This window comes from Polypterus senegalus, chromosome 6 (genome assembly GCF_016835505.1).
Source record: "Polypterus senegalus isolate Bchr_013 chromosome 6, ASM1683550v1, whole genome shotgun sequence".
NCBI classification, from domain to species: domain Eukaryota; kingdom Metazoa; phylum Chordata; class Cladistia; order Polypteriformes; family Polypteridae; genus Polypterus; species Polypterus senegalus.
This window is the reverse complement of record NC_053159.1, coordinates 167,936,356-167,950,115: the sequence shown is the minus strand read 5'-3', so window position 1 is coordinate 167,950,115 and position 13,760 is coordinate 167,936,356. Positions and strand designations below refer to the sequence as shown.

The following is a 13,760-nucleotide window of genomic DNA, read 5'->3' as shown; positions in this document are numbered from 1 at the left end:
ATTTCAAATCGCAGGCATCCTCACTTAACCCGAGTACCCATTCATCAGCAAACACATCGGATCGATGTTATTCTAACATCCAGGGCTGCCTTGCTGCACATTCAGGTAAGAGTTTGCATGTGGATATCTTTGATCTAGGCATTTTTTTTTAAATACCGGAGCGATGCCACGGAAGATCGACCGCTTTATCTGGGGGGGAAAAATACCCTTCATAAGCGCCGTCCAGGAACCACAAAACATGATAGTGGATGTAAAAAAATGTACTAGAAACCAAAAACCACACACTATTATTTTTGCAACTTATTTATTTATTTATTTATTATTATTAAATTTCAAATTAGAAAGTCTTGTGAGGATTAGGAGTTAGTCGTGCCTAAAAAAAGGAGACCCCCATTCCCTCCCACCTCTTTCGTCTTTAGGATGTGAGTGCTATTTAATAATAACACACAACTGGGGGGCAAAGTAAGTCTGATTCAGCGAAGTGGGGAAGTTGAAATAATTGAAATTGGTGTCCACCTATTTCTGTGGGGAAAAAATAAAAAGGAAAAAGTTGTGATCACTTAATCACTGCAGCAGTATTAACTAGAATATAAAATGTCATTGGGTCAACAGAGTGAGAAAAAATGAAACTGAATGCACATTTCTTTATGTATTGTTGATTTATTCTGATAGTTTACAGGGGTGGACGTGTGATGTGGGTTGTTGCAGTGCTTCACAAATTTATATTTTTAATGGCATGTGCAATCCTCCGATCCTATTACTGCCCTCCCTGGAGCTCTTGCTAGTTTCTGCGGGAGCGAGAGAAAATTGACATGGACTTGCATTGCATTCTTTGGTCATGTGCTTGTATTTTTCCCCCTTTCCCCCCTCTCATTCTCTCTCTCTCTCTCCCTCTCCCTCTCTTGCTTTTCTTTCACTTGTTACCCAAGATCGCTTTTGTTGATGTTGCTTTCCCCTTAATTATATGCATGTAGGTTAAATGAATACCTGACGAAAAGGGCCCACGTTTCAAGGCAGTGAAATCTGATAGCTGAGAGGAAAAGTGGCTTTAATGAAAAGCAACCTTTGGAATTCCTGCTTGAGAAAATTCCGATTCAGCTTTTTTTGTTATTGCAGCAAGAAATGATCAGTAGCACCAGTGTTTATGGTATGTCAAATTTTCAGATATCTTCCATTTCTGTTATTTTTATTTATAATACTTGGAATGAATAAAGCACGCTTTGCCCCGAGCTTCATTGTATACGTTACAAAGTGTCCAATGTTTGGAACATTGCTCTTTCTTGAATCAGTTATTAGTAGTTTTAAATGTCATTGTATTTTCCATAGTGTATACAATTTCCTTTTGGCATATTTTAATGTTTTCTTTGAATAATGAAATCGATATTTTCGAAAAAGTTGAGTGAAATTTACATGTCTTCAGTAGAACTGCTTGACACATGTTTTTAGGGTGTATTAGGATCGGTTGTGGACAATTTGGTACCAGAAATCAGAAACACAACTGGAGGCTATCGTTCTGACCTCGTGGAGGTTGGGGAAGGGGGGTGGATACGTTGGGGTCACACTATTGCTTATTGCATGTGAAATTCTGATTGTGAACTGTGCTCCCCCTCGTGTATTTCCATTGCTTGTATACGCAAAATAGTGCATAATTTGTGAAGTTGCATTAAAAACGTTTTGTTTTTTTTCCAGCACATCCTGTGTGGTTTTGATATTGTTTCTGCAGATGTATTATTATTTTTTTTTTTCACCCAATTCTTTAGTTGTATTGTCTTCTTTAGGAAAGCGCGCACGAAAAGCACGGGCGCTTCTAGTTTGCATCTAAAATAAGTTGTACTGATAAAAAGACAATCACGATGCGCTGCTGTTTTCTAATACAGCTGCAAATCCACTTTCTCATCTTGCATAACAAATGATAAATAACTGATTTGATTGCATTTTCTTTCTTTTTTTGGTGCATTTTGAATCAGATGGAGTCAAAAGGACCCTTGGTGTAGATGTTTGTTTTAGATGCACATAATTTGCAGGGGGGAATGTTTTAGGAATGAGAGCAGAGCCCTTCTCCCTGAGCTGCTCTGGGGAATGTGATTACCAGATGGGAGATTTCCCTGTTCTCATGTTAAAGCTCTAATATATATTCAGAGCAGATTGGGCTGCTTGCTTCTGATGAGGAGGATTTCGCATTTATAAATTTTAAATCGGGGGCAGCAGAGAGTGCTAAGAACTGGATATTTGATGGTGATTTTTTTTTTTTTTAAATATTTTTTAGGGTCGCTTATTAAGTCGTGCCAGAATAAAAAAAAAATAGAATGAGTGAAGTGCGTAATTGGACTAAATGAAACTGAAAAGTAAACTAGGATTTGATTAGCCAGAAGTGTACATAACATGAAAGGATATTTAATTTCTTGATGATGTGTGATTAAAATGTAAAGAGACACGTATTTAGCGAGAGTTTTCCTTGGCCACTTAAACTAGATAATAAGTTCTACTGCTGAATGTATGCAAGGATAAAACACATCTGCATACGAACACGTTAGGCTTAACTGCTACCAACCCATTTTTTCCAGTTCTTATACTGTAAATGACGAGTCCGTAAAAGGCTAATCGAATTAATCATCCCGTAGAAGCGCACTGGCCTTGTTAAGATCTGATTCGATTAGTTCCTAAAGCGGTTTAGGAAAAATCATCGATTATCCGTGTTATCTCTTCGGAGCTATTCAAAGGAATGATCGCGCAGATGGAAAGTTGGGTGTTTTGGTTTTCACCAAAATGAGTAATCAGCGTTAAACTCTTTACCTTAATGTTTCATGAAATCGGCATCCTTATTAGCATGTATTGCCGGCGGCTGTCTCTCTCTCCCTCTCTCTCTCGCTCATACCCACCCTCTGTATTTGTGTGTGTGTGTGTGTGTCTGTCCATACTGCACAGAATAAAACCGCTGTATGTGGTCATTTGTATAAAAAGGTCTACCACCCTGTTTTGTTGAAGATGCTGTCGATATACGGCCTTGAAATGGACATGCCATGCACCGATCAGAGAGCGTTATCTGCCCAAATATTGACATAAGGGGGAGGATATTTTGCGTGGTAACTCGTCCCAAGTACACTTCAGGTTTGGTGGCCCATTTTGGGTTTGAAAGCACGTGATCTGATGGACTGTATCAAGTTTCCTTGCTGGCTCTTCTATTCCAATAAAACTTTTAACGTTTCTTTTAATTAGGATCCGTTTTCGCCCCCTTTAACCATTTCAGACACATGCAGTCCTATTAAACACCATTCTTAAATTTTACTTCCTACATACTTCATTTCAAGTGCTCCGCCAGTATAAAAAAGCTGCTCTTGATAAGTGTGCATGGCAAGTCACACATAAATTCTCTCCTGACAGCAAAGTTACATTATGTCTGTCTGGCTTGGACGACTGCCGCTGAGAGTTTGTGATAAATGACGTATGATGTAAAAAATGTTAATTACCGCAACATTTTTATGAATACCACCTGATTAGTGCAGTGTTAGCGCTAATGTAGGGAAGCTAACTTTCTGGTTGGTGGAGGTCGTTTACTTTGAACTTTATATTTGATTTGCAATGCAAAGACCTTCGGCAGGGAAAAAATATTTAAACTTGAAAGGATTTCGGGCAACTGTTTCCTTGATAACTGTTTGTACTAAAAAAAGTTGTTTAATTTTGTGTGTGTGTGTAGATAATCTATTTTGGACATCATCTATGTATTTTCCTGAATGATTGCAATAAACAAAGTATTATCATTTATACAGTTTAGTCAGATTGAAGTGGAATCTGGGCTCCAGCATTTTCTTGTATAAGTGTATTTTGTAAAAGCCTTATTTTTGATTTTAAAATTTTTGCATAACCGAGTCTTTATAAAATGCAGTAGGGCAAGTGTTTGTGCATGTATACACATCTGTATATGATATACATATAATACAACATAAATATATTAACATTTCTAGGGCATTTAGAGTGTGTACACTATATATGTTCAAGGATGTGCATGCATGATAAGTTTCCATGCTATGCAAAGTGAATGTGTAAGGAGTGCGTGCATTGAGTGTGCATTTGTATCAGTTGATGTGATTGGACATATTTTTGCATTTCCAGATAAATGAGTATATGTCAATGCAATCAATGTGTGTATAACTATGTACGTATCATATTCAGTATGACCGTTTCTATAATATACATTGTGTGGCACTGTACAGTATGCTGTGTTGGATGTTCAGTATACATCTATATGTGCATATATGTGTGTGTGTGTGTGTACCATATATTGGCACGTGTCGAGAGTGTATATAGAGGTCTGGCAAGAAATTAATGACACTGAAGTGTGTTTTGTTGTGAAAAATGAATATAAGCATTCTTGTAAGAGCTCCACTAGTACATTAAATTGGTTGGATTTTTTTTTTTAATCAGTCTGATTAATTTCATAACAGACCTCCTAATATAAAGTGTGTGTGTACAGTATATTTAAATGCTCCATGTGTATCATGGTTGCACATGTTGGTATGTTAAATATTTCTTTGTGTGTATGTATATGTACATATGTGATACTCTGTGGAGAGGGTGTATCTCAATATAGAGATGTGTATGCATGAGAATACTGTATGTAAGAAACAATATTTTATGCTGAAACCAATTACAAAGTTACAATCAGGGTGGAGAGAGCAGCACCTTTTGTGTCACAGCCTCACAGCACCATCACCAGTGTTGAATTAAGTCGTGTACTCTTAATGTAACCCTTAAAAGTGTCACTATTTTTCCATACATACAAAGTTTTTACTTAAGCATAGTGATTCTTTGGCGTCCTTTTATTTTAATATAATTAAGATAATCATTTCATCATCTCCTCTGCATATCTAAAGCTGCAGAACCGATGATGGTTTTGAAAACAAAGTCACTTGCCAGGCTACTAAAGAGGAAACTCTTGTTTCGTACTCATTTTCAACACTTAATCCATGTGGTGACCCTTGTCGATAATGGAATCATTCAGCAGATGCCCGTTGGTAGCATTTTCATCGCTGCGGACACGTTAGTGGCAAGAATATTGGCAACAGACACCGACACAAAAACACAGGCTACCTTTGAAACCTCAAAACCACTGTGTTATTTGGTGAAGTATTAAAAGAGTACAGGCAGGTGTAAAATAATGCTGATGTATTATATTATAAGGAATGCTGTTCATTTAACTAAATTGTTAATGATTTGTAAAGTGAGTAGTATTCATTTTTTTAATAGTGACCTATGAATCTTGATAACTGAAACGGAGAGAAGAGAGTAAATTTAATTTTTCTTTTTTGTTAAATTTCTTGTGGTTCTTAGAGTTGTTGTTATTTAATGCTTCTTTTATCTGAATTGAACCAGACCCCAAACTCACCCTGAATGCCAGCAATGACCATCTTGAATCAGATCTGTACTTTTAATAGGAGGCACTGGCGTATTTGTTAGTCCTGCTGTAACCTGATGCTCACAAGTGAATGCGTTCTGAGTGACCTGCCAGATGATTTTCTCAGTTCTAGTAAAGCCCTTGAAGCCACAAGGTGAGCACCACCCCATCGCCACGAAGACGGCTGGCACGTGGGATGACAGTCGCTGACCCCACCCTGTTAAAGCCTTTTTGGCTCGGCGTGTGTCTCCTGGGCTGACGGGCAGAGGGGACTATTTAGGCTGATAGCTAGATGTGCAGGGTCACGCTGGTGGAGCTAACAGGTTTGCCATGCACGTGCATGGGAAGCGTGTGGAAGCATTTCAGAGTCAAGATAGCAGGCTAAATGCTTGGCTTTCATTTTCTTTCAGCTGACCTTACTTATGTGCAGGCTGCCGGCGTATTTTGAAATGTTAAATACACGTAATTGTCAGTGTGTGCCTATTAATATTGCTTTCAGCTCCATTCATTTGCACCTCTGGTGAACACCAGTAGAAGTACACATTATAGAGAGTTTTTGGTTTTACCATTAAAGTAGCTGGGTCTGAAGACTTTGGTTATGCACGGAATGAATGAAGTTAATCACTGAAATCCTAGTGAAATAAATTGTGTTTGCCTGAAAAGTGAAGCAATCTCGCGGTGATTGGATTGTATACCTGGCTTGTAGATGCCAGTGACACAACCTGAAGGTCCAGTCTGGCCATTATTTGTGTGTAATTAGGTTTTTAGCAGTGAGTTTTTACACATTAATGAGCAAAAACTGCTCCTGTGGTGAATACTGCTTTTACTTTTTAAAGTATTTTGTATAACCCTTAGGCTGCCTGTGTCACCGGCTGTGTTATCTTTCCATATAGTTATCTAAGATGGAGGAATAGCAGTTATAAAGTTAATAATGATTAAAAATAAAAGGACACTGCCAGGTGAAAATTTAAACATGTATATATTCATATTATTCAATTTGCTTGCATTTGTTCTACAAGGGAAAAGCTGTTGTGTTTTAAATGATAGCAAAGATATGAAGAGAAACAGGATTAGGGCCTTACTAGTGGCACCACATTATACTCAAATATCGAAATGGACGAATGGCTCGATACAACAGTTATGTATAGCATATTATACCATGATATTGTATTACTTAAACATATTTTATCATCCCGTGAATTCTGCAAAACCTTCATTTTGTATTTATATACACTTAGTAAAAATGAATTTCCTTAAATATTTAGCTAGATTTATTTTCTTCATTCCATTAAAGCTGTTCAGTTTTGTGAATCACTTTTGATATTGCGTTAAAAGTGCAGCATCAAGTGCACTGTGTACGAGTCTGTCAATTTTTGGTTTAAACATAGAAGAAAAAGCATTTTTACTGAAGCCATGAACATTACTATTATTAAAATAAAGATCCATTTAATTAGTAAAAAAAAAAATCCTTTAATTTTAGCAAAATGGCTCTTTTCTTTGTAACAACCTGAGATACTGCGCACTTGTAGTTTGGCTGTGATAAGTATTGATTCATTTTAAAATAATAATAATTAAAAAAAAAATAGCAGTGATGAGCACTCTGTTCTTCTTCTTCATATGCATTTTGGGTGTGGCAATGGATATAACACATACTGATATACTTACAGAATAAACTATTACTCAATTTAAACTGTTAATCTGAGTTTCAAAGTAGAATTACTCTTGTGGCTTAATCAATAGACAAATTAGTTAGCTGCCTTCTCTGGTCGGTAGATTAGAGGTGCAAAATAAATACAAAAGAGTGGCGAATTTTGGACATTAGACCCATGAAAAAGACATACTGTTAACATTGATACATTAATTTGATGGTATTGGGAATAAGAAATTTGGGAAAGGAAGGTGCCTTTGTGAACGTAATACCTTCTGATATTAAGTGTTTAGATTACCTGAAACCACACAGACTGGCTTACCTGAACAATGACACATTTGGCTTGGCCTAGCTGTTCAACACAAAAGTGATTTTTTTACATTTTTTTTTCCTCAGTTTTACCCATGATGGGGTTTCTGTCATTTACTATTTGTCTATATATATATATATATATATATATATATATATATATATATATATATATATATATATATATATATATATATATATATATATATATATATATACATTTGTATATATTTGTCATATCAACCAGATTTTGCCAATTAAGCATCATTCTTACATATATGACATCCTTTTGTTGGTAACACATTTTTTTTTTCAATGAAGGATGAATTTTAAGTAGAATTACCACAATTTAAATAAAGCAGAATTTATTTATTTATTTATTTTTTTTTTAAATGTTCTAAACCGTGTGGGTGGTAAGCTATACATTCATGGGTATTGAAGTCCAGCGTGGGTTTCTGCGGCTGTGTTCAGTCTTACACGCTCATCACTGAATTCTTTCACCGTGCTGATTGAATTTTACCCGTTTTGTTGTGGTCTTTATATCCAGTTTTGTATTTTACTGTTTATTGCAGAGTCTTTTACTATGAAGGTCTTTGGCTGTTACAGACAGTGCCATGTGTACAAAGTTGATTTGATGCAGCGATGATTCAGATCCTTGTCAGGAGAAGCTGCACTGTCAGACTTGTGATTTAGCTCCATTGATTCACAACTGCTAGCTTATTTACGTTTCTAAAGCTAATTTTATATTGTGATGGACTAAAGCGGTTAAACAGTGAGAGATGTCCCATATTTGGCCTCTTTTACTATTGCAAATTGGGGAAAAAGTGTTACATGGTTTCATATAGCACCTTGTAAATTATTATAACATCCCCCCAAAACCGGACCAGGGGCTTGGCACATATTTTTCTGCAAAGATTATAATTCTGGGATGACATTTTATTGCAGTTTCTGCTGTGTCTCCACCTTCTGCAATGTTTTTTTTTTTTGTTTGCTTAATTGGCATTGCAAGTTATGTTATCTGTAATGTACATAATGTGTCATTTTGTTTAATTCAGCTTCATATTTTAATAGTTCCTGACAGCAGGATAATGAAGAAGATAATTATAATCATTTAAGAGATTTTCCCTTCTGTTTTTTGGGTTGTGACAAACAGACATAATAATTTGATAGCTCTTTTTGAATACTTACTCATTGAACTGCGCTTTATTTTGTAAGTGGCACATTAAAGACTTTTTTTTTTTTTTTTTAAGTCATCCTAGGGGAATGTTATGCATTTAAAAGAATCCCAGTATTTATCACATTTTAATGTTGCGCATGAAAGAGACTTTCCAAGCAACTAAATTTACTCATTGGATAAAACCCCTGGGAAGGCAGAATAGCTGTTTAAGCAGATGAATCATTCAACTGTACTGATGGATACATTTGTCAGTCTCTGTTACAGATATTATACATTCTCATATCTGCAGTCTTGACAAAGCTAGGCTCAAATGAAATCAACACAAGGTTGTCATCTTTAAGCAAATATGTTAAGTGTTGTCTTTTGTGCTTTCCATTTGAAAAGCACGGAAGGACCCAAGGGAGCCAGACTCATGCAAATAGAACAAATCCCATTTCTTATGTGAGTGCTGTTTTCCCCTCTCTCTTTTCCCTTATGGCAGCTGGCTATGTTATCTTTGTGTGTTTCTCTGTGCGCTGACAATTCTTTCAGTGATCTAAGTTAGGGCGCATTAGAAAGTGGAAGCAGCTGTCTGTTGCTATACTGAGAGACGTGTTTGCTCTACTGCAAAGATGAAGGACCATGAATCCTTGACACTCCCCCCACCTCGCCCCCACCCCCAACACACACCATCTCATTTAGACGCAGAGACTGTCTGCTTAGACAGTTTTTTGTTCTGACTGACAGCATAAGGCATGGACATTTATTTATTTATTTTAATGCATATGTGTCCATTGCCACGAGCTCTGTATTACTTGGTTTCATATTTGTTTTTATAGTTGGAAAAATAAAACGAGTATTACATTGGTCACCCAGGCTACATGGATTATGTGCTTGTGTCTGTGTTTAATATATTTGCAGTGTTATAATTAGACGTCCACGCACTAAAGGTACTTAATGTCTACAATATTTGTATAACAGATATACACTGTATGTAGGTGTCTAGTGTACATAATATCAAATGTTTAAATGATTTTGAATATTGCGGACTCAAATGTTTATTACCTGCAAGTGAAGCCAACAGATACAGAGTTATAGATACAGAGTAGCAATAGCAGTAATTACTCATTTTCAATAAATATAACTTGTTCATGTGCAGAGTATAACCTAACATATATATCTTGTAAAGTGTGCATATAAAATATCTGTGTATTGAATACATATGCTCACATTACTGAAGATCTGTGTATGTTTTTATATACCTGTATGTCTGTGTGTGTGTGTGTGTGTGTGTGCACATATGCTTGTATAGAATGCATATGCAAGTGTATTTGTGTTTGTGTGTGGTGATAGATATATTGTGTTTTTGTAGTGTTTTGTTATTATTCCAGATTTTCTTTTGTTTGTTCTAATTCACAACTTTGTGTTTCATTTATTAATGTAGTATTTGAAGTTTAATATGTCATGTTAATTTGTATTGAGTGTTACTAATTTGTGAACCACTTTGAGCATGGTAAAAATGCCGTATAAATGCATTTTTATTTATTATGTATGTGTGAGTGCGTGTATATATGTATAGATATCTAGATATGTCTAGAGATAAAGCATACGTGTATATATAGCATATACTGTAAATATATTCTGTTATATCAAAATTTGAAATATATTGAGATAGACGAAGATATAGATAGATACTGACATATGCGTAAATAGCATATACTGTAAATATTTTGTCGTCTTATATCAAAAGTTAAAATATCTTCCCAAACTGAAAGGCATTTTTCAACGATTCCTGTTTTGAGCTGTTAAGGAATTAAAAAGCTACCCAATTTGAATTTACCTGGTCTTAACAATACAGTGATTTATGTCACTTAAATGCCTGTAACCCTTTGCAGCATGAAGTCCTGTTTAATCAGGTTCAAATTAAATTGATGACGCTTCCTAAGAGAGCCCATAGATGTTTGCTGGGATTTATTAATGTATGCAGTAAACCTTTGTAAACTGTGCCTTAGTATTATATAATTATGATGTAATGGCTTTTACCTTTCAGAAATTAATGTGACAATAATATATTGGTATGTCACGTCTTGTACCTTCTGTAGTCATTTTGTTTTACAATAGGGAACTTAGTTTGCCTTTTCAGTGTGAAAATATATAATCATTTAGGTCATGTTTTAACATATTTTATCTTTTTTTTTTTTTTAATAGTAGAGTTTTATTTTAAGAGTGGTAGGATGCATTAGAGTCAAAAAATATACAGCTGTTAAAGAGGTAGGCAACATGAATCTCTGTTGGAGTGTGTGTGTGTTTTTCTTCCACTTCTTTGCTTCTTATCATTAAAAAGGAGAAGCAGGCAGAGGACTACTGGGGATTGGTTAGAATAGTAAATCCCCCAGTGTAAAAAGCCCGGTTTGGCGACAGTGCTTTTAATATGGACTTGTAGAAGATTCATAAGCATTCATAGATCTGCTTCAGTAATTATCATACCCCAAGTGGCACCTAGTGAGAGACACATTTGCTTAAAAAAATCCTGATGTCTTCATTACACTGTTTACATTTTAATTAGATTCACTAAACTTTTCATTCTTGGAGCCTATTAGAACAGCATATTTCTGACTTCTGTCAGGAAGATAAAAGATATTTGTAATCTCTTCTGTACATTTTTCTCTTCATCAGCTGCTCGATGACAGTTCTCATTCTTAAGGCCAGACAATTCTCTAAAGATGTCAGTTATTTATTTATTTAATTTTTTTTTTAAATAAATCCTCCTCACAAGTTTTGCAAATGCCTATTTGATGTCCTGTTACAGAGGTATATTCTAAGCAGCATGATGAGTGCACTTTCCTTTCTTTCTCTTTTTTTTATTTTTAATTCTTCCCATCCAGTGGACACATGAGGACTTTTACCAGTGCATTAGGAATTCATTGCTGGCCACAATGATCTCTGTGAGTGCAAAAATCCCTGCTGGCTTACGTCCCTTCCCTTGGGTGGCCTTAAGCTGATGAAAGGTACAAATGGGATTTGAACCCATCCGCTCCCGAGTTCACGACCCATCTTGTATTGCTCTATTCCGTGTCCCCATGATCCATTCAGAACTCAATAGATTTATAAATATCGGACTGTACATGTTCAGCTGTGAGGGAATGCATATATGCATGCTATGTGCAAATACTTACTTAGAGATGATGTCCGTAGATGAATTTAAAGTGCACAAGCTCATCTATATTCTTTTGGTACAATCAAACACACACACACATAATCAGAGTATTATTACATATGTGTTATACACTTACTATATTATTATAATATGTGAATTACATACATGTGTGAAATAAATTCTGGTGTCCGTATAGAGTTGTAATTCTACCAGTCTGTATTAGTTAGTTTTTTGATTATTTTAAGTGTTACTAAATGTATTCATAGACTATGTTTGCAAATCTCCTCAGATTCTCTTTGTAAAGTTCTGTATCTGTTTTAATTTCTTATAGATTATTCTTATGTGCAAATGTTGTGCCCAAGTAAAATATTTGTGGCAATTAAAGATGAACACGCCTGCTCACCAGCACAGCAAGAGGAAAATAATTGTTGACTCATTGACTCTTCATTCTAGAGAATATGGATTTCCCGAACATATATTTTTTTTCTGTAATAGGTTCTTAATATTTTCTCCGACTCGGTGTAGTTTAAATTGGACATGTACAGTAGCAAGACTGTCATTGGAAAAATTACCAGCATGTGATGTCCAAAACCCTTTTGCCATATGACACTCATTACTGAGTGGGATCATATAATAATACTTTCTCTTATCTCTGTATATGTATGAAACATACTGAGAAAACATGTACTTTGTACAGTATGTGACTATGCAATAATAAATACTATGCATAATATAGAGCTTGAGCATTTAAATTAAATGAATGATATTTGAGGTATTTCTGTGTATGTAAACTATAGTTTTTGTATGTTTAAATTATATCTAATATTAGATTTCTATTTACATAGCAAAGGAATAAGATGACTTTCTTAAATGTTGACAAACATTTTTTAGCGGATGGGTGGGGTTGTCTTAAGGCCTCGTCACAGTTCCAGTCAGGCTGATGTATTCCCCTTATTACGTAATCATTTGTGATATTGTCCTTGTAATTGTGCTAAGCCCGAATGGCGCATATTTTTTCTTTCTCCATTTTTAAGACATCAGCATTGATCAGTAACTTTCTTTTGTGGTGGTCCGACGTCCTGTACGAAATATCTTATTGACCAGAAGCTATAAAGAATCAAGTAAGCTCAAGTGCTACCTAGGCTGCCAGGAGCTCTCAGCAATACCCTTTCTCTGAGGGACTCAGTTCCACTTTCTGTTCTCCATACTGTCTGATAATCCTTTTAATTGCTTTTGGAACGTTAATCTTTCTGTCAAGGACTTTGAAACCAAAAACTGTTTGAAGCTATATGGAGAGGGAGGAAAAAAAAAAAACTCATACAGGTTCCGCATTTTTAATCAAATCAAAACTGCAAAAATTTTCTCTCTCACCTCATCTGCAAAGGCTAAAATTCTGTAACTGATCTCAATTAGAGGGGATTTTTTTAAACCTTTTACAGTTTGTCAGCAGGTTCATACAATGGATGGATGGATGGATGGATGAAACAATTTTTCACTGATATGATATGTTTCTTTCTGACAAGCAAGATGATGTTAAATGGGCTGAAGTTGTAGAAATTAAATTGGAGTTAATTGTTATGTTCTTACCACAGTTCTGTAAAAGCAATGTGCATAATGTGGAGTCGGAATATTGTAGCTGGTAACTAACGAAACATTGAAATTGTATTGCAAATGAGGGTAGGTCAGGGTTATGCATATGCTATCTGCTTTTTATTTTTGTAATTAATTTCTGTAATCTAAATAAAGATTTACAAGCCCATATGGTGGAGGGGGGACTCAGTAGTTTGGATTGTATGCGAAAGCCTTCATATTTTGAACTGTTTGCTAAATTCTGCATGCTCCATTCTTCCTAGCTTGAGGTACTTTTGCTGAGAGTTGTTGGCTGTTTGCCAGCGATCGACTGCAAGAACCTTGGCTACCTGAGAGCTTATCAGTCTTCTGGTCTGTAAAAAATGTGATGAAAAAATGTTGGTAAACTGCCATGAAGGTTTAAGGCTGCTAGAATAAGGGGCTGTGTAATCAGATTGTAAACTGAAGCTGGTTCAGCTCTGCGCGGGGAATCGGCTGCCTAGTGGATCCGCAGAGACGCACTTGGTAG

The 13,760-nt window shown here is 35.6% G+C and overlaps 1 protein-coding gene across 4 annotated transcripts in view; it reads left to right on the top strand.

The window, feature by feature from the left end:
• Positions 1-9: 9 nt before the first annotated feature.
• The window catches only part of fign (fidgetin), a 199,701-nt gene continuing 185,950 nt past the window's right edge, over positions 10-13,760 (top strand). For 3 of the 4 annotated variants that reach the window (XM_039757506.1, XM_039757505.1, XM_039757504.1), the window contains exons 1-2: positions 10-105; positions 975-1,147. In XM_039757506.1, coding sequence (XP_039613440.1) covers positions 1,123-1,147 — 25 coding nt within the window. In that variant the 5' untranslated portion in view covers positions 10-105; positions 975-1,122. Of the gene's footprint in view, positions 106-974; positions 1,148-11,993; positions 12,977-13,760 lie in introns of those variants that run through there. The other variant, XR_005634158.1, reaches the window with a different exon arrangement.